Source organism: Periplaneta americana, chromosome 9 (assembly GCF_040183065.1).
Source record: "Periplaneta americana isolate PAMFEO1 chromosome 9, P.americana_PAMFEO1_priV1, whole genome shotgun sequence".
In the NCBI taxonomy this organism is placed as follows: Eukaryota; Metazoa; Arthropoda; class Insecta; order Blattodea; family Blattidae; genus Periplaneta; species Periplaneta americana.
The window spans coordinates 67307421-67329846 of NC_091125.1; the positions used below are offsets into that span (position 1 = coordinate 67307421).

Sequence of the window (22426 nt, forward strand, 5' to 3'; positions counted from 1 at the left end):
CAGGTCGACTTGTTGTAGATCAAATGATTCCTAATAAACACAAATATTACGTGAAACCACAATGCGTTCGAAATATCTATTCATTGTGACATTACAATGACGAAAACTTACGTGTTCTTTTAGAAGGACAGTAGGCATATTCCCATATATTTTGAAATTGTTTCGCTTTTTCAAATTTTAGTGGAATTTCCGTGCATGAAATGCTATCTACGTTTGAAAATTATGCTACGAGCGGAATTTCATCTCAAATACACACATACTGTATCACTATAATGCAGCATACAAATGCCACTGAAGACGTAACAGACGAGGATTCAGGGGACAAACGTGATATAACACCTACTAACCTATCTGGTTCACAGCTTGCAGCAGGAGCAGAAATATTTCAGCATAGCCTTCTTGAAGAGAAGGGGGAGGGTTTAGGAATGGGGTGACAAATTTGTTGCATGTGAAGAGCAGACGCAATGTCATAGCAATGTTTCTGCGAACACAGCAAGATCTGAATACTTTCAAGGGAAAAATTATTCCGGGGCCGGGTATCGATCCCGGGATCTTTGGCTTATCACATCAACTCTCTGCCGACTGAGCTACCCAGGAACTACACCCGATACCATCTCAACTTTTCCCTTTATATCCACATATCTCAAGTGGGCTGACAAGACGCCTGAAAGCTAACTTTGAGTCCACACAAACTCTGTGTGACTTGAACTGTGGTTTTCTGTTAACTGCCTAAGTGACATATATATCATGCAAATCTGGCTTTCAGGTATACGTTAACATAAAACCACGATTCAAGTCACACGGAGTTTGTGTGCACTCAAAATTGGGTTTCTGGCATCTTGTCAGCCCAATGAGGTGTATGGATATAAAGAGAAAAGTTGAGATGGTGTCGGGTGTAGTTTCTGGGTAGCTAGTCGGCAGAGCGTTGGTGTGCTAAACCAAAGGTCCCGCGATCGATACCCGGCTCCGTAACAATTTTTCCCTTGAAATTATTCAAGTCTGCTTCACAGGGCGCTATACTTGAAAGCCAGATTTGCACAGCAAGATCTGTTTACAAGTGGAAGACTGGTGATGTTCTGAAGGGAGATATTGAATGGACACTGTAAGTTTCTATTATTTTTCATTTAATGTTTTTGGAAGAGGTCTTATTTTCTATCTAAATTGTCATTGTCATAACAATGTAGATTTGAGAAAATGAACTCTAACCTGTCTCTCGACATTGCCACAGCAATTGTTTCATTATATGTATCGTCTCTTCTCTCCCAATATTACCAATTTCCTCGAAACATTAACATTTTTTCACCTATTACGTATTTTTGCATATCAATAGCAGTACGGTACTACTCAATGAAGCATTCTAGAGTTAAAATGAATGTAGCCACAATGCATCGCTCTTCAGAATAATATTAGTAATAATAATAATAAACTATAGCTAATAAAATAACGTAATAATTTGTTGATAATAATAATAATAATAATAATAATAATAATAATAATAAATTATAACAATTACATTGTTTCCTTTCATGTAAGCATAGTTTACAATTCTTCTTCAAAATGTATGCTCATATGTCTGCTGTCCTTTTAAAAGGAACCCTGTTTCTAGCTCAACCAGTTACAACTAGGATGTTTCGACACCATAGATGTACTTCAATTATATACTGCATTAAATGTGATTTGTAAAATACACAAAAATTGCAAAGAATATTTCAGGTATATCTGGGTTAAGGGTGGTCAGTATCTAATTCAGTAGATTACTACAAACTTCAGTGTTGTTTTCATCAAACCTGGTAAAAAAGATAATTATCATCACGGATAGGCCTAGTCATTCTTTCCTTAATTTGTAATAGGAACAGCTATAAATGTTGCATTAATATACTGAATTAGATCACTATCTCTCTCTTAACAGCAATGTGACATTCGTGCTTTATCCTCTATACTCTTCAACTGATACAGTATATTGAAGGTCCTGCTTGTTTCTGTGGGCAGCCTATTTTGCAGACGCTTAAATGTTGTATTTGTTCGAAAAACATAATAATATGGTAGCTGGATATACGAGTACTATTGAACATTGAACAAACAGCGAAAGGAAAATGTTTGGAGGAATGTTCAATTCGAATTGATTGTATGTGTCACCTGTTAAAATATTTCACCTCTTTTCTTGACATCCTACCTGGTATTACTGAACTTAGAACACACTTGAGATGTCCTATGTATATTTAGTTTCTTTGTAAAATTTATAAAGTATGTAAGATATAAATAACTCTGAATAAGATATTGAGGCAAAAACGTAAAACTTCAGCGACGAGGTAATAAAATTCATATCCCTGCAATCGCGCATTATGAGATTTCAGTGAATATGTAAAAAACATGTTTACACTAAAGTTCTTAATGTCATATCTGTTTAGTTAATTTTTGTTTGCGAAATGTGACGAACGTTACTGAAATAGGCCAAAAATGTAATGGTAATATTGTCATCGTGAAGTGTGCGTACAAGCAATAAATGTAATCTTATTCACGAGAAAGCATATGTGCTATTCTTAAGTGTGCCTACTGAGACAAGTCGAAAGGCCAAGGCGAGGCCGCGGCTGTGCACTGACGCTATCGTGCAGTCGGTACTTCCCCAGCCGAAGGTCGTAAGATTAACAGACCCCTGTAAACTATTCATTTTAAACGCCGCCATGTTATAGTTCGAGAATGCCAGTAATTCCCCGCTTATAGAAATGCAAGTGGCTGCGTTTACATTTCTGACTATAGTTCAAGGGGCCGGGATTCGATTCCCGGTTGGATCACAGGAATTTTTCCTTAAAGGGGTTCGTCCATTGTCTGGAATTTAGGTTAAGTTTAGATTTAAGATCTCTCCTGGCGCCATATAATCATGTCCATCCTACCATATCATCGGGGTAATGTAACTCCGCCTTCCAGGCGCTCCAGCCTCAGAAATAGTCACATCTAGGCACTGCCAGAAGAGAAGACCAGAAATGTTGAAAGACAACCTGGTACCATCAGAAAAAGAAACATTTACAAGTGATCTTTTCACTTCATTTGTCACTTTCAGGTGCATGTTCATGATAATGAAAGTCGTTTATTGTATTTTAGTTAGTCCATTTGGTTACATAAATTACATCTGCTTTCATTAGGCGTATCATTTCAACGAAACTTCAAATTCAAACAAAACTAAAATGACATTTCTTTAACAAGACATGAAGTAAAATTAAATTACAATATTAAACAAGTTAAAACCACTGATGACAGCAAGCATAAATCATTACTGTTAGATATTCTGATCAACAGAGATTTACAACGGTATAGTTGAGATATATGTACATTTGATGGTGATGATGAAGAGGAGGAGGAGGATGTCTAATTAAATATTTAAACAATGTTTCGGATAAATAAACGTAGACCTCGTGCTTTATGTAGTGTTATTTTACCAATAATATTTATTAATAAAAAGTACACACACACACACCTTACTATGTATACTTAACGTCAGATATGGTAATTAATGTAGGCCTAATGAATATTACTTCAACGTATCTGGTGATGCCAACAATAGGCGAAAACGTTCATATTAATAAAATAAAATATCTATAATGTGTTAATAAATGTAATGACTTATTAATATATTTAACATCATATAGGCCTAAGTGTTTGACTGAAAAATTTAATAAATTGTTTTGGTATCTCAAATCGGTCAAATTTTGATTTCCATTACTAGTGATCGGCGTTGCACTACTTATTTGCGTCAAGGCTTAAGTATTGCTAGTCAACGCGGAAATGCAATGAGTGTTTTAGGTACTCTTCCCGAATCCAGCCCTTTGGACGAACTCTTTCTTCTGTAAGTTTTCTGTATGTAAATATTTGTATTTAGTATTATGAATTTAATATTAGCATATTGAATTTATGTTGAAATAGGTTTATTAATCATATGTTGCATTTGTGTAACAATGTAAGACTTTACTCAATTTTGTTATCTTGTATTATTTTATAGAAAACCAGTATATAAACTGTAGGCTTTTCATTTCTTATCCAACTACTCGTATAAATGAAATACAATAAGAATACAGAATACATACACAATAATTACAATTAATAATAATACAATTGTGGATATCAATATTCAATTTATGGGAATGTCTAACATGAATTACTGTAAAATAAGTTTTAGCGTATGGTTCGTTCCATAACAAGAAGGTTGTTATTGTCTATGACTCTTCACTTAAAATTATCATCATATAACTTACAGATATGACAATTCCTCCTATAGCATATTACCACAGTCTAGTATATACAGTCACGAAGCTTGAGTTGTGAGGGTACTAGGAACAATAGACTGTGCCGGCACTATTTCGCATTGTCTGTGATGAGGCGATAGTAGCGATCCTAATGGTTAGCAACTATCTATGGATGCATATTCCCTACGTATTGAGCTTCATAACTGTATATACTAGACTCTGATATTACAACAATTATTGTCATATGTACTGAAACAACAAACTATTGCCACGCGTTAATTTTATGCTTCATGTACATAATTTTACTATAGGCCTATGAAGCCTAATAAATTTAAGCGGAAACGAATTTAAAATAGAATGATGTTAAACATCGCTACAGGGTAGAGGCGCTCTTAGCCGCGTCAATGGCTCAAGCGCGCTGGTTTTCCATTTAGGTGGCCTGGGTTCTGTCCCCAGCCAGGTTGTGATGGAATTTGTGGTGAACAGAGCAGTCATTATAGAGGGGTTTTCTCGATGTACTCCAATGTTTCTCTTATCATTCCACCAACACTGCGTTTCCCCCTCATTTCATCTGTCATCTCATGATCACTGGCACGACAGCTCTTTTCCGGAACCGTGACGGCAAAACGCCACCTCCAGTGGCCAGATGCACTTGAGTTTGTTTCAGCTCCACTTACAGCCCATATCGTCCAAACGGACTGCAACAGGAAACAATGTGCGAGATAAATTCGTTATGATGCTTATCCTATTATATTACAATTACATTAATATCACTTTCACTTTTATAGTGCGTCTTTTATAATAAGTTATATTTTTGTACAGATGTAGAATTAAAAAACGGACCGAGTCCTGGTAGTAGTCCTCCTCTATATAGGCAACAAGCTCATCCAGTCTTTCCACAAGTAGCATACATTTAGGCGCCCTTGTTTATTGCACCTGTACAATGCGTTGTGTCTGGAACTTGGTAAAATTAGGTGGCCCAAATTTTGTTTCTGGGTCTGTACATACTTCCATACATCGATCAGCATTTGATTTTGCATACATATCTGAGCTTTAATATTTACGACATGAATCGTCCTTCATGTACATAATCATAGATTTATGCGTAATCCATCATAAGTGCAATTCATTTGTTCTGTCCATACGGTAGCGTTGAGTGACAGCCATGATAACTAGCGACAGCTGCATTATTACCCTATGAAATGTACGAGATTCGCCATATTGATGTGACACGTGAATCGTATGACAGAGAACGCGTGTCTTTTTCTGCGTTTTCTACTAGTTGAAGTAGAATTTGTTGAAGCACTTACGTTAACTTCATGTCGTTTTGTTTTAATTATGCTGCTGTGCCAAAAATGCTTTGCAGTTCAAGTGGTAAAGTTTTTACCGAGAAATCAAAAGGACTCTGATAGGAAAATGAATTCGTCTTCCATTGGTTTGAGGGCATATGTTCTTTGTGTTCTATTCATCATGTTGTGTTGCTTCAGCCGATGGCCTTCTTCACTACAACGAGTTACTACATATATTAGGCCTACTAATCTAACTCGTTGGTTCACTATATGGTGCTACTTCCGAATATCCATTGTTGGTTCTTAATCCTCACAAAGGCAAGGGATAAAACAGGCGAACAAACGTAATTCTTCAAGCTAATGAAGTATGAAGTAACCAATAATTTGCCATATTTTTATCTCTGCCTTCTTTCCATACTATTGACTTTCGGTCCACCATTGTGGAGTAACGGTTAGCCTACCTGACCGTGAAACGAGCGGGTCCGGGTTCAAATCCTGATTGGGACAAGTTACCTCGTTGAAGTTTTTCCGAGGTTTTCCCTCAACCCATTAAGAGCAAATGCTAGATAACTTTCGGCGCTGGACCCTGTACTCATTTCGCTAGCATTATCACCTTCATCTCACTCAGAAACTATAACAGTTGATAAAGCGTCGTAAAATAACTAACAAAAAAAAAAGATTGACTTTCTCACCCAACATTCTCCCCCCTCCCTCCAATTCGGAAAATCGAATTCAAATCTCAGTTTAGGAGTGTGAAGAATGTCATTCTTGCGTCAGAAAGTAAAAGGAAGCAAGCACCAATTACATATACAGTATAGTATTTTATGCTTGTTTTGATTTTGGTACTCCCGAATTGCAGGGACGGATATTTGCGTAGTCAAACGAAGTAAGTCATAATAAAGCTATACAGAGTGTAAGTGAAATAACTCTGCAGATTTTCAGAGCTATGTTTCCCCCCCCCCCCCAAATGTGTAACACTCCCTTATTCAGTAACTATTGTGAGTAGAATAGTGATTTTTGTTCATATCGATAGAAAATTTAATAAAGAATCATTTATCCCTCTGACGTATTTCAATAGCGTGGACGGTTTTCGTGTAAATTTAATTGAACAATAATATTAATTTCAAGCCACTGAACGATGCAACCAGATTGCAACTTTGTAGCCAGAGACGGGGTTGCGAGTCAGTTCATGTAGGCTGAGTTCGTTGAGCACTTCATCTATAGTACCGTGCATTTAATCACAAAACGTAGTACGCTATAGGTTTTCTACTCATTTAAGTATATGCTATCGTCCCTTTCAATCTGCAGAACTATTTCACTTCCATCCTGTATACAAAGTGGAACGTTCATCTCACCGTATCTCAAAATGGAGATTTTGGACTTACTTCCTTCTGGCTTCTGAGATAAGACATATAAGGCGATAATATTGTGATAATCTTAGGTGAGGATAACAATAGAATTGGAAATTTTGACGTGGATTGTAAAGACCAGTAGATTTTGTCTGGAGCTATCTCATTCAGGAACAAGGTTCTTTTAAGTTTCGTAAATCTACAACGTGTGCTTTGCGGCTTTATTCCCTTTCGAAGGAAACCATGACAGTGAATTCATAATCTTAAAAATTCTGTTTGTCTGGGTTTGAAGCAGTGAACCTCGCGTCTTATGAGAAGTATGTAACCGTTCGATGACCTAGAAAACTCATTTGAGTCTCTATCGTAAAAAAACTCAGCCACGAATACTAACGCAACTTTTCGAAAAGTAACAGTTCATACAATATATAAATGTCAGCTGTTGAAAAATTATATTTACTCTACGTAATTCTAGTCATTGTATTTCGCGTGACGTTGTTCACGTTGGTTGGCAGCTCTGCTCGAGACTTGTCATTGTATTAGACGTACAGTATATCATGTAGATAATGCGTTCTTATCAGTCGAGTTGGGGCGATGTCGTCAGGAAACCATTTATCGTATTCTACTCCAGAATTCGCCACTCCGCTTCCGCGGGTTTCGCGACTTCCTTGTCCCTTTCTCAACAGTTACTTAACCGTCGCTTTCCCGAAGTGCTGGAAATCTTACTATTTTCCTCTCCATTATGAATCGCTTTTAATTTCTGTCCGAAACATTTTCCCGGCGAAGAAAGCGAACAAATAAAATCTTCTACAAAAATGTGTTGTGAATTCCATAGTTTCTTCGTACAGATTTTTTTAACTACATTTTTCTTACGCACTTGTCACAGAGTTGTTACTATTGTAAATTCTTCAAGACATTAGGATGCAGAATTAAACTGTAAGGAATCAACTTCCTAAAGTCGTATGATTTGTAGCAATATGTTGTGATAAGTGCGTAGGAATTATGTAATTTTTAGTTAAAAATTTAAAAACAAAATCTATACAAAGCAATTAAAAACATATTTTTAGCTTCAGAACACTAGTCAATTAAAGAATGATACTTCCGAATTGTTCATTCTCTATTAATTGTAATATTTTACCTTTAAAACTAAAGAAAAAAGGTATTCTACAACTTCAAATTGGTGTAACTCTAAAAATATTGAGATTAGGACACGTGTTTTTTATGACATCTTTTGCCCAGAATGTCTTTGGAAATAAGCTCCGTAAGTGGCGGTAAATCCTCGTGAATTACTCTTAAATAATGCAGCTCATGTTTGTGTTCTTGTGCCGTTATGTCTAGAGGTGATCTGCTTTTTTTTTATATACAAGTAACGTAAGGGCATAACTGGTCAAACGACTCAATATCAGAGGAATCCAGTGATTATTATTATTATTATTATTATTATTATCATCATCATCATCATCATCACTGGTGTTAATAATAATAATAATAATAATAATAATAATAATAATAATAATAATGGTTTATTTTAACTGTCAGAGTTAAGACCATTCGGCCTTCTCTTTCACTCAACCAGTATGATACAGAATTACTACATTTCTATAAACGAAACATAATTAATATAATACAGTACATAAACAATTAATTATTTTCATCTTCTCAACACACCAATAAAATAATTATGTAATAATAATAATAATAATAATAATAATAATAATAATAATAATAGTCATGCGTAATTATTAAACTCGACCATGATTATAACTTCAGTTTGATTGCATCCTTAAGAATCGTTCAGCCTTTTCTTGAAAGTAGTTATTGTCTGGCAGTCCCTAATCTTCTGAGGTAGAGAATTCCATTCATGGGGGACTATGGCTCATATAACAGTGATTTAGCCAAATCTAATTGACTGGGAATTTGATTTTTCAGGAAAGTAGAAATATACAGTACTGTTTTCCAACCAGGAGATTAACTGTGAAAGGAATGTGCTTACTATTGCGTCATCTATTGGAGCGAAGTAGATAGATAATATTACCGTTATAACGTTAGTTTAAAAAAACATGAGCTCTTTTGCATATGTTATTTCCTGTATGAAGAGATTAAAAGACCAGGAAATTAACCGTGATTTAATTTTGTAACTAGGGTAGTATAAATATATGTGTATCAGTGTTATCGTTTGTGCTTTAAGAGATAGCCAATGGAGATGCGTGTACTCACGTGTGTGACTTTGTGACATCAACATTCATTCACAGCATTACCCCGCCGCGTCTCATTCCCCTGAGACTTTCTCCTGGTTGGAGTACAGTATATTTGTCACCAGTTGGAACTGGATGTGCGGATTCAAGCCAGCCGACGGTTGTGATTTTTAAGGACAATCTAAATCCTTAGCAGACTTCCTTCGAAAGAAAAAACGAATAAATACCCGTCGTAGATGTATGACAAGTATCATGACTTATCCAAGAATAAGAGGAGTTAGGCCAAAATTTACCGATCATAATCTCTATCATATCCGATTTTCGTTAGTAATGAATCCTGTATTACAGAAGTTCCGTACTCCAGAAACGGATTTCTCTATACTGCCAGTGAAGTATACCCACGGAAGATCTTCACCGACCATACTTGGAAGTGTTAGCAACCAATTATATCTTGACCCAAATACACGTATGGTACAGTACTTTCCCCCCTCCGTCGAACAGCAAGTGTGTAGGAAAGGAAATTGCGTGCTCTAAGGAAAGCGTGTAGATTGAAGAACATAGTGGGATATAAAATTGCACTCCTTATGCTACACACACAGTATGCACACACAAAAGGTAGTTTTCTTCCATACGGTAGTTAAAAGACACCTTTAAAAGTTTACACTCCCATATTTCTTATCAGTCACACGGTCATATCGCACTTCCTAAAATAATCATTCTTATCACTTATAGTGTAAATTTCCACTGTTAACTTAAGTAACATTGTCGTGTATAAATATTTGTTTGAATTGTTTATGTGGGTTGATTCACAATCCTTTCTCGTAATAGCAGTTGATTATGAGAAATCCCAGTGGTCGAGAATTGCCTGTTATTTTTTTATACTAAACCTGACGTCACGATCAATTTATTATAAATTGTTGCAATAATCTAAGCTTGCTTGCTTACGACTTTAGAGAACCCGGAGGTCCATTGCCTCCCTCACGTAAGCCTGCTATCGGTCCCAATATTAATTCAGTCAAATAAATCTGATTTAAATAAAAATTATTGTTTTTATTTTTAATATGTTTTAAATTTTAAATTAAAAAATCATGATTTTTTACGCTCTGGTGGATTCTAAGTTACGCAACAGGCTTGGTATAGACAACGCATCAAAACTTGTGTTCCTATACGAACATTTGAATAAGCAGACACCAGTAAACACAATCCAAGATGAAAGAATTATTTTAAAATAATTTGCTGAGTTTTCATTTATTTGTGATTGTAGTGTGTTGTCTTTTAACATAGGAAGACATTATTACAAAAACAACCCTTGTCAAAATTGCTATTTTTCAGGAAAATAATAAAAATAAATAGAACAACACATGTCAACTGTTTCCGTACAACTAGTGTTTCTCCTCGTGGCAGTTTCACCTGATATGTGTCATTTTTGGAGTCTGTAAACATTTGAAATAGTAGCAAATGTGTCCTTAACTCAATTTCATTAAAAATGACAAGGGCTGTTTTTGTAATAATGTCTTCAATGTTATAGTACAGTATTTTTATTGGTTCACATATAGGTATCTTAGTGAGTGTATAAATTGGTGGTTTGCTGTCAAACGAATTGTGGGGAATGTATTTGTCCTTGATGTGGTTGACTAGGTCTATGTTTTTCTTGACTGCAGTGTGATTGGTGAATTGTATGTTATTTCTGATGATGTTTTTCCTGTATTTAGCTAGCTTGTATGCTGTTACAGACATGTAATTAATTAGGTGTCTGATTGGTATATCAGGCAAGCTTGTGTATTTTAGGTTGACTATTCAATTGTGGAGCTTCTGGTTTCTTGTTTCAAATATGTTTTTTTTTTTAACTTAAAACTGGAAAAAGTCCAATTTCTGTTGTTCATTGGTGTGAGTTGTTATTAACAATACCTTTTTTACTTCAATAAATTCAATTAAAAATTAATTAAAAGTATTTAAGTAAAAAAGTCTCATATAAATAAAAAATCTTGATGTAAATTAAAAAAACACCTATTTTTATTTTTATTTTATTTTAAAAAAATCATGATTTTTTTTTTCTTTTCCGCCGTGTGCTGTAGTCGTCTTTGTCACAAGGCACAGTCACAGTATCCTGCGTTATTGCTTGAGTCACAGCCATCGCTTGCGGATAGTTACAATTTCGTTGGCTTACAAGCAAAACACGTTAATAAAAAATACGCCTACCTCTGAGAAAAAGGCGTTTTGAAAGCTCTTGACAAAACTGAATCCTCAAAATATTATTTTCAGTAAGTTGTTTCTCTTTATGTGTATTCAATTTTCCAATTCTAAGTTTATACACATACATTATGTACAGTAGTGGCAAAAAAACCGGACCGATGGAATAATCAGTCCCCGAAATGAGCCACTGCGCATGCCACGCCCGCATTCACAAGATAGCGAGTAATCTATTGAAATTGTTGTAGTTTCGACTGCTGACGTAGCCCATTTAGAAAATAAGCTGGTAAAATTCATGTTTTGGGAATAATAAGTTAATTAAGCAGTAAAATATCGCTGCAATCGAAAAGTATTGGGAATAAATTTGAATAAGGAACAAAACAAAGTTTCCTTCCCAAGCAGGATTCGAACCACGAAAGTCTTAGTTACCAGTCTATCGTGGCTCTGGACTGAACAAGGCTCTGAAATCAGCTCCAAGGGTCGGTCCGGCTTTTTTTTTTTTTTTGCCACTACTGTACATTATATACGCCTTTTTCTCAGAAGTAGGTCTAATATTTTTAACGTAATGTGTTTCGCTTGTAAACCGACGATTTGTTTTGTTGACATTAGGATTAAAATGCAGTGTGAACAGACTTTTTTTTTATCAGTGCTGATTTTCAGAAGACGCTAGAGGATAAACAGTTCTCCTAACTACTGTAGGTCTACATTTGATATGAAAACTGCTAATTTCGTACAGAATGTAACGTGTATTGTGTATTTATATAAGTATCTTTTTGATGCCCGTAAGTGATTGAACTCATAAGATGTTAATAATAATAATAATAATAATATTATTATTATTATTATTATTATTATTATTATTATTATTATTATTATTATTATTATTATTATTATTATTATTATTATTATTATAGCATGAGAATTTTATATGCAGCTGATCCTTTCTCTGTGCCATTTTTAATTGTGTTGCTACTTGAAAAATAAGTACCGATACTGTATATTCCCCTAGGATAAGTTACAAGCCTTGCTGCTAACAAGTACTATATATAGTCCAGTATCGGGTCCGTCACTTTAGCCTCTGAAGTATAATCGAAGGATATAACAGTAATGAGATTTGGCATGTTTTGAAAATAATCCAAGCAATATTTATAAATTAATAAATATAAACCAATATGTTACTGACGATGACAATGATTACTATAGACTATCAATGTTACTGATGATGCCTATGACTATAGACTCACCCCAAGAGAGCCTTGACTTCATTAATGATCCTCTTCCATTTTTCACGATCCTCAGCCTACTTCATCCGATTTCGGATTTCAAACCTCGCCAAAACACATTCCACACAATCCATCCAACGCGATCGTGGTCTTTCTCTCAACCTTGTTCCCTCTATTTTTTGTGGTAACCATCTTAGCCTTCCTAAGGTTCTCCATACGTCCAACATGTCCCAACCATCTCAATCTAGATATTCTAATGTAGGATTCAATATCTGGTTCTTTAAACATCGTACAGCTCCTTGTTGTATCTGATTCTCCATGCATTGCCCATCTGTACACCTCCGAAAATTCTTCTCGGTATCTTTCTTTCGAAAATTGCTATTTGTGTACATGTTTCCTTTTTTAATGTCCGTTATTCTGAGCCGTATGTTGCCACTGGCTCAATTAGAGTCTTGTATAGGTTCAGTTTGAGTTCTCTGGTTACTATTTTGATTTTAAGCACGAGTAAAAGCGCGTAGTAGGCTCTATTGGCCAAATTAATTCTTCTCTGAATTTCATCTTTTAATTAATTTATTAATATCTTAATAACGAACCAAGACATACAAATTCTTGAACTTTCTCAAACATATATCCTCCAATTAGTATTTCATTCCTGTTGCTGTTGGTATTGACTATAGACTTCCGAAATAAATTATCTGCAGATGTAGACTTCAAATACAGGCGTTCAACGCCAGGATCTTATAATGCTAGAGAGGCGAAATAAATTACAGATTTTTCTGTCATTCCAAAATAAACACTTACTTGTACGGTACTTGATCCGTTGTAGGTCATTCGTTATCTCGTTAAACCAGAGTTACGTGCGCCTTAGCATATAGTAAGAACCTTATAGTGGGAGTAATGACCTCACTTAAACATAGCGAGGGAAGGAAGCTTCTCAGTCCACTTTCTTCTTCCCCTGACGCGCAGGTAGGTTTCACGAGATACTGAATTGCCTATACACTTGTTTCCCGTGCTTTATAGTGCAATTTTGGCAATCTAAAATTGTTCAGCATGTGATAAAGGTGTGCAGTGTTAAATAACACCCGGGTTCTATTATTAACTTTGTCTATTTAACATAGTACGTTTCTCTTTTCCCTCGTTCGTAATGAATGAATGACTGACTGCAAATTCTGTCTACTGCACACGAGGTAAGGAGGAGGAATGCTTATCCGCACACGTCAGTGCTAGTCTGATAAAATAGTCTTCCAAACAACTCGTCAGTCGAGTGATTACCATGCTGTCATTTCAGTACACCCGATGTTTTACGGGTACATTTTCAAGTGAGACAAAAAATGTTCACACACACACACGTTTTCTTGGAAAGGGAAGTAAGTGTACATGATTTCTAGTCATGGTCCCTCGCAGACGTGCTGTATCGTAGACCTATTGCATATCGTTATTCCTGTGCCGTAGATCTAACCCTCTTAATGCCACGAGGCCGATCTATCAGCTCGCTGATGTTAGCACATGTCCTTGGCCGCAATTTGTTCGTGCTTATTATTATTGTTTCATCGTGTGATGTCAGCACAAGTCATACAAACTTATGAAGGGAAGTCTCCTCTTCCAATAGATGTCGATATTTAGCACTATCGATCAATTATAGATTTTATATCGATTTTTCCAGTGCATAAGTGAGACATATAACAAGTCAAAGAGATAGTGTAATTTTATGTAAGATTTATGTAATTGTCAAATTATTTGTTAAAACTCTATCAAAATTTGTGCCCTATACATATTTTTAAGATTCAGGTTTAGCATGTGCGAAATAAAGTAAAATTTTGAAGAATATTAGCATCTGAAACAATATGTTTTTTAATAACTGAGAAGTGAAAAATATAAAACGTATGTACGAATGTGTTCCTACGGATGTATCCTTGAACAAAAAAAAAGTCACGCCTTTAGCATCAGAATTGTGGTGAATATTTTTAAAGGGACGCCTACATTTTGTATAGGACCGCCTGTATAAACATGGTTAGCACTAAAAGGGTTAAAACACATAAATGAATGCTCGCAAGTCAGTTAGGGTGTTGAAAATGACAAGGAAACCCATGAAACCTACCTCTTTAACTGCTTTATCACCAAAAATCTAACAGGATGGTATTCCTGTTCTCATGCTGAGTGAGAAGCTGTCAGCGAACTGAACTAGAGCTGGACTTTCCTTGAAAAACTTATACTTATCTCTGTATTGAAATACAAATTTAAAATATTGTGTAGCTCCTTTCGTGGAGGTCAAAATATTTATAACTTTTCTTACTCCCGTTGATTTCACATAATTATTTGAGATAAAAGTGTTAAAAACGAAATTTTATTTTGTGAGTAGGGTTGTTTGCGAAACGAGACCACTGGCCGAGTGAATCAAGTCCTACGAACAAAATATTATCTTTAACATGTGTATAGTACCCGTACACTATTTTTAGATAGCCGTTCGTCGGTGCTGTATGGAGACAGTTCTCACGATTTATCCACTGCCACATCCCCCCTCTCTTATAGTGACACTTTAACTTCACATAAGCATGGGTAAACTGACATGAGTGATGGAGCATTCTATTGCAGATCGAGAGGTCTCCGGTTCAAACTGGGTTGCTCCCTCATTTTTAATTACCTACCTGTAAATGTAATTTTTAATTTGTTTTCTATAGTTACCAATAAAATAGTTTTTGAAGCAATTTAATTTAATTTGTAAACATTTTTAATGAAAAACAATAATTTTAAAAGCAGACTGGCAACTGTTTGAACTGTTACATTGTTCGGCTGCGATTGCTGCCGTGTTGCATGTGGCGGGAAACAAGTTACAATCGGCGCAAACAGTTGAAAGTCAGTGTTAAAATACTTTTCACACTAGTTTTAAAAGCACTTTTCACACGGTATCCATAAGCGGGGACAGAAACGTTTTCTTGGGGGGGGGGGGGCAAAGCAAAACCATAGAATCCCCATATAACGGGGTTATGGGGGATATCATTTACATCTTCCCCCCGTTTTAGCTTGACCGTGGTACAGTATATCGTAATATGAACATTTAATAAAGGTATTTTTGGAGGCATGTTTCTTACAGTGTTACATCCATATCCCCATGTTTCGGATGTAGGGCTTGAACTCTAGGTCTACTACAAATTATAATAGGGTATAACTTAAAAAAAAAATCCTTCTTTTACTCGTACAGAAACACATACATACATCAATAAAACTACGTAACAGTGCTAACAGAAACTTGTTTATATGAAGTTTACCGTCCTGAAAATATCATATGAAATGTAAACTCTAATTATTTTATTTAATCTCGTCTTTAAATACCGAGATCACTTTTCTTTTTTCTGCATTGTTGTGCAGTGTTCTCATATTTCTCCAAGTGGTGGCCTGAACACCTGCAGACTTCTAACACATGAGTACAGGCTGTTACAAAAGAAACATTGCAGTGCTTCCATTCCTCAAATGAGGTATAGCAATTCTTATACCTTCAGAAATTTAAAATAAATGTTATAGTCCAGGCATATGATATGAAGACATTAATTCATCAATTTAAGCACAGAAACTTAATCATAAACAAAAGCAAAAAAGTTCTTTTGAATTCAATATTTTCTAACGTTAATAGAAAATAAAGAGTTGAGACAAGTTTGGGGGCGCAGTGTCCCCCCCATGCCCCCCTTAACTCCACCTATGACTACCGTATAATAGTCTATTTTAACATGCTTGCCTATCATTAGAAGATCTACTTTTAGAAATGGCTATGTAAGAAACAATTTATTTGATATAATTTGGGTTCTTTTGGCCTGTTCCATCCCCGCAGTTCTGTTGATTTTTTAAACAATGTTAGACTTTGATTGATAATATAAATCCAAATCCATTGGGTCAGCGTGATGCAAGACCACCGCTTGAAAATACACATAACCTCTCTCAACGAAAGGGAGATACGTATGTTCACTTCCCCGCTGGGACTCGAACCTCAATTTATTTTACATTTGTATTACACACTTTGTATCACTTAGGAATATGGGTATAATAACAACTTTCATGTGTTAAAATAAAAACTAAGTTGTAAATTACCTGGTTGACTAGTTTTGACTTCTTATCAGCCATTATCAGCACTAGTGAGGCCCTTGCTTCTTCCGGCTTCTTCAGTTGTTTTGCTGGGGGATGCATTTGTGTTTGGTAGTGTGGAGTCAAACTCAGTGTGTGTTTTGAAATGCAGTTGTACAATTGATGTTTTGTGGGTGTGTTTTTGCGTGTCTGTATATTTCGTACTGTTCTAATATGTTTAATTTTTGGTTTTTCGGTTGGATATGTATGATTTTCACGCCTGTTTCTATGTTGTAGCTGTGATTGGTGTTTGTGAGTGTTCTGCGTATGTGGAGGTATTGTGTGATATGGTTATGGCTTTGATGTCTTCTTTGTATCATGTTTGAAATGATCTCCCAGTCTGTCCGACGTATAAGTTGTTACAGCTGCGAGTTTTGTATACGCCTGTTAGATTATTGTTTGTTTCTCTTGTTTGTGTGTTGAGATGTTTTTGTAGAGTGTTTTATGTCCTGTATGCGATGTTGTAATTTAATTTCCTGAATGAAGATGCTATTTTGTACGTGCGTGTTTCCCTCCCTCCCCCAATTTATTCGCGGGAGTAGTAGCCATAAACTCTACTGCAAGAACCACAGCGAACAATTGATACGATTTACTAACAAAGTTACAAAGTTTTAGTACCCAGTATCAATTTCATGAAGCGTTGTTGAATGTCATGAATTCACCTACAGAATAGAAGGCGTGAGAAATTAGGTACTTCTTTAATTTGGCCATAAATAATCTTACGTTTTGAGTTTCATTTTTTATATAGATAGGGAGGCTATTAAAAATTTTTACTGCCATATAACGCACTCATTTTTGATAACACGATAGCCTTGCCGATTGAGTATGAAAGTCATTTTTGACGTGTGTTTATGCTATGAACTGTTGAATTAGTTACAAAGTTTTCACGATTACTTACAAGGAAGATTATTAATGAAAAAATATACTGACAAGCCATAGTCATTAGTTGTAGTTTTTTTTAAATAGTCCTACACGATTCCCTAAATTTGGCACCTAATTTGAATATTGATATAATGAAATTTTGTAAATTCAGTATGGAAAGTAATACAAATTACATAACATATCTAGAGGAGACAATATTATATAGACCTACCTATTCAGAATTTTGTATTACATCTGCAACTTGGACTGGATAATATACTACTAAAGCAGTCCTCGATGGTCTAATGGTTTATTTTGGGCCTAATTGTTTGCACCCGAATGACGTAGCTTCTTATCCGCCCCAGGATAGAGGATTTTCCGAAAAACAAAACTGATTATCCTATGTCACGCTAAGTGGACACATATTAAAAGACTTCGACGTTTTACCCATTAATGTCATACAATTCTTAACGGTGTTCGTATCGTCCAGCCACAGTGACTACTAATTACATAGCTGCAAGTATGTCTGCTGACTAATCCAGATGATGTCCTCTGAACTACAGTTAATATTTCTCTGCTACTTTATCATCACCATCATCAAAAACTGTCGTCATTTTTCCAGCTAACCCGCAATAGTGTTATTGGAATCCATTTTAAAATGCCTCTTTGTCAACATTTTTAAATAACATAAAACAGAGGGAACTAATGAATTCTGCTTTGGAAATGTAATGTTATTGAACACTGATTGTATATTTTATAAGAAATCAAATCAAATTGCAAAGATGGAAAATCCGCATTTATGTCCCTTCATAACATATGACCTCAGTTTCTGATATAATTGCATTTATATCTAACCATAGTGATTGTAAAGGTCAAACTGTGAGGTGAAAGTGCAAAGCGCAAAATATGTTGATACAAAACCATTAACATATTCACAAGTTTTCCTGTTTAGAAATCTTAACGCGGTCTTGAAAAGCTTAAGTGTGTCTGCATCATTTTAGAGCACATATTGGTCATGTTTCTTAATTCTCCCCCCCCCCCCAATCTTGTATCTGTGGCGATAATATTTTGGTAATTATCACCACCATCACGTTGTGATACAAAAACAAATATTTAAATGTGCATGTAGATCGACAAAAATGTATTGAAATATATTATACTGTGGATATGAAGTTACAATGAAATTACCATGTTTATAATTGGATGGACTCAGTGCTGATAAATGTACCTTATCTCTTACTGTTGCAACGTATAATGAAAGTCATTCTGAGGTTTTCATTAGTGAAACTTCCACGTCAATTCCTCAAGAATGTTCTACCTAACCAAAATGTTTATATGATAACCCAAGTTATTAGAACTACACTTTGCTTTACAAGAACAAAGGCGTGGAGGTTTCAAATTCGGTAAACATCAAGTATTAAAATTAAGATTTAACAAGAAGAAGAAGAAGAAGATCACTATAAAGCATTGTCGGTAGATCTAGAAAATATGCATGTTAAGTACTTTTTGCGAAAGCATGTTCCTTTCAAAATGTTACATGAAACAACAATTTTACTTGTAAACTCCGCGCACTTACCATATAAGGGATTATTATTTAATACTGCTCATATTTTAAGTAACTTCGCCATCTTCAAGGTTTCCGTGAATTCTCTCTTCCCAATAGTTTCAGAATATAGATGCGTTGAATTTTTTTTTCTGAAAGTATTTCATCATTAATTTGATTTCAGATGTACAAACCAAACACTCTTTTTATGCTTTCCATTCTGCAAAATTGATCTCGGAAATTCCTATGCATAAGATTGTTTTGTCATACCTCTTAAATGACACTTTAAATGACGGTTTGTTTAATTGTTTTGCGCTATATTAAAGAACAAATGAGAATGTGCCATACTAGTTTGTTGTTAGCAAGATAGACTATGTGTGTAGCAATAACAATTTGTCATTTATACTGTGATTTTGTTCATACAATTTTGAGTTAATAAGATTTTGTTTTACTCTAATTGTTATTCTTTTATCATTTCAGGCTTTCCATTGGACCTCCGGTGGATTCGCTTTCGTATTCTCAATTGACTAGATGAAGTAAGTTTCCATTGAAGTGGAAACACTATGGTACAATGAAGAACGATCGATCTGTTGCAAGTATGTATTAGATACAGTACCTATTAAGTTAATATGACATGTTTTTGGAGCCCATTGAGTCATAATTATTGTAAACAAAAGAGGAAGTACTATACGACAAACGAATCAGAAACCCTGATCCAAATATAATTTAAGGCCAAATAAACCGGGAACGAGGACGTAAAGCGAAGAACGTGAACGTGAAGATTTTTTATTCATAATAAACCGAGAACGGAAACGGCTATGCATATTTATATGTATGCCAATCATCATCATATCATCATCATCATCATCATCTGTGGTCATACAGCCCTTTTAGTTTAGCCTTGACCTCCTTATGTATGCCAATAGCGATATTTAAAGTCGCTATTACGCATTCTTATATCATTTGTGTATACTTAATCAATGGCATTCTCTCATGAGTACAAGCCAGCCAACATAAACAGAGATTAACCAACTTCGAAATTTAAGGCACGGAATATTTAAGAATTCAGTTCACATGGTAGTCTGGTCACCTATATGCGTAGCATATATGGAAAGTGATTCTACTTAATTTCTGCGTTAGTTACAAGCAATGAATGGACAGTATATGGTTAAGGCCTCCTTGCTACAAAATATAGCTTTTTGATATCAGAAGGAATGAGAACGGCAAAGTTCAAAGTTGGCCAACTCACCGTTCTCTTTCCCGATCTCCGGCAAGCTTCTCTCGTTAATTGTGAATGCTCACATTTAAATGCATTTATTTTTTTAAATTTCCGTCTCGTTGTCGTTTCCGTTCCCGGTTTATTGTGAACCAGCCTTTAGCTGTAGTGTCGCTCCCTGTTCTTAGTAAACCTACCCCACACCACGCACACCCCACCCTTACTCAGCTCATTTCAGAGGTCTAAAGCTCCCGCCAAGGGAAAAAACAAGGACCCAAAGAAATACTGTAGATGTGGCAACATTTCATAACTTCAAATCTTTTCGGAGCAATTCTTAAAATAAAATGAATTGTTTTATTACTAATTATATAGAGATGTACACACACCACGGATTCATAAGTGACACGAAAAGCGGAAGATTTAGCAAATTGGCAACCACAGAGACTCACTACACTCTATACCAGATGTCTTTGGAGCAGACCATAACAAGGGTCTCGATGCATCTCATGTTATCGCTGCGCCCCCATTGGTTGGCGAGTCATTACTTAGCTGAGAGCGTTGTAGACACCAGCGCGTGCATATCCTGGTTACGAGACGATATTCAGAGACGCGTCCACTACTACAGTTCTATTGCGTCTAGCATCTGTGCGGTGTATGAGCAGACGACAGCAGTACAACTAGTGACTGGTGCAAGAAGGTATGTTCAAAGACACATTACTTTAATTTTCACTTTTAGTTATATGAACGTAGTCGGTCACTTAATTCATACACAGACATTTAGTATCGTGTGAACCGCGCTCTCTTTCATTTCGTTCCGTTGTTTATATCTGCTCCAATGACATCTGGTATAGAGTGTAGGTAATATGTCAATTTGTGAACTAAACAGATGTTCAGGCTCGGGGAGGAGAAGGTAGTTCGGGACAGGGATATGTTCAAGGGAGGAAATGGTTGCAGAAAAGGAAACGGAGTCTGGCAGTTTCGTTCACATATTTCCCGGAGTTTCAAATCCGTTTGTCGTATAGTATATGTCAGAATTCATTCTGAGAAGTGGAACAGTGGATGGCTCCTGCACCATGACAATGCGACCAGTCATACGACACTGCTGGTAATTCAATGTTTGGCACAAAATCGATCACAGTGGTACCTCACCCACCTTAGTTCTCTGACCTATAGTACCCTGTGACTTTCGGCTGTTTCCAAATTAAAAGTTGCCATGAAAGGACAATGATTTCCATCCTTAGAAGAAATTAAATGCTCTGTGATGAAGGGTCATAAGTGCAATTAAGAAGGAGAACTTCCAAGGAGCTTTCAAGCAGTGGCAAGATCGTTGGAATAAAAAAGAAAGAGGGAGAGATTTTTTTAAGGAGATTAAAATTGTGTCATGGTGAAATGAAATAAATGTGCAAGGTTGAAAAACTTACCGTATTTTTATCACACCTCGTAAAATAAGACCTCTATTTAAAACGTTCTGCACGAAGTGTTACGTCGTCTAGGATTTCTTCTAGCCCTTTTGTCGTGTATATATCTAGTCTCTCTGTTTTCTAACAAGATTTATATCCTATATGACGAATTAGAATTTTGAAAAGTAAATATCCTCAGCAAACTTCTTTACTCTTGTTGGAGAGAGTTAGAGTGTACATGAGAATCGTAAATAAACTCTAGCTATTATATAATAAATCGAGAAAAATCTTTTCCAATTACACGATCAGCACAAAAGAAATGCTCGTTCGTACTGACTGCCAAACCTAGCAGACACCAAACTCCTTTCCCTAGGGATTAGTGAAGTCCGATCATCTTGGCTTGCCTGTCTTATCTTCTTCTTGTTATCGTGAGTTCTAGATCTTATTCAACATACGCAACGCGAGTGAGTAAGGGAAACTCGGATACAACGCAGGTGCGCTGTTTATTCTTCTGATTTGGCTTATCTCCGAAGAAAAGTTTCCAAATTTCTTTTGATGAATTCCAAGTTATATTTCGAAATTGCTCTGTTGTCAGGAAAAGAAATTTTCGCGAACTTTGATAATTTCTCCTGGGCCCAATTTTTAGATTGAAATCAACTTTTAGCCAGAATATTTCCTCGACTGCGCCTATTATTGCACCGAGTTCGGTAAAACTCTATTCGAGCTTATAAATGGCATTAAATGGAAAATAAAGTTGATATTTCATGCAAGTTTCTAATTCCCGCACTGGCATTTCCTAGTCCTTTGCTCCA

The 22426-nt window shown here is 35.7% G+C and overlaps 1 protein-coding gene across 7 annotated transcripts in view; it reads left to right on the forward strand.

Moving 5' to 3' along the window:
* Nucleotides 1-22426, forward strand: part of LOC138706038 (myb-like protein P) — a 68072-nt gene that overhangs the window by 13391 nt on the left and 32255 nt on the right. For 5 of the 7 annotated variants that reach the window (XM_069834936.1, XM_069834942.1, XM_069834938.1 and 2 more), the window contains exon 2: nucleotides 19479-19594. The exons of 1 other annotated variant lie outside the window; for it this stretch is intronic. In XM_069834936.1, the coding sequence (XP_069691037.1) occupies nucleotides 19570-19594 (25 nt within the window). In that variant the 5' untranslated portion in view covers nucleotides 19479-19569. Of the gene's footprint in view, nucleotides 1-19478; nucleotides 19595-20586; nucleotides 20912-22426 lie in introns of those variants that run through there. One more of the 7 variants, XM_069834940.1, reaches the window with a different exon arrangement.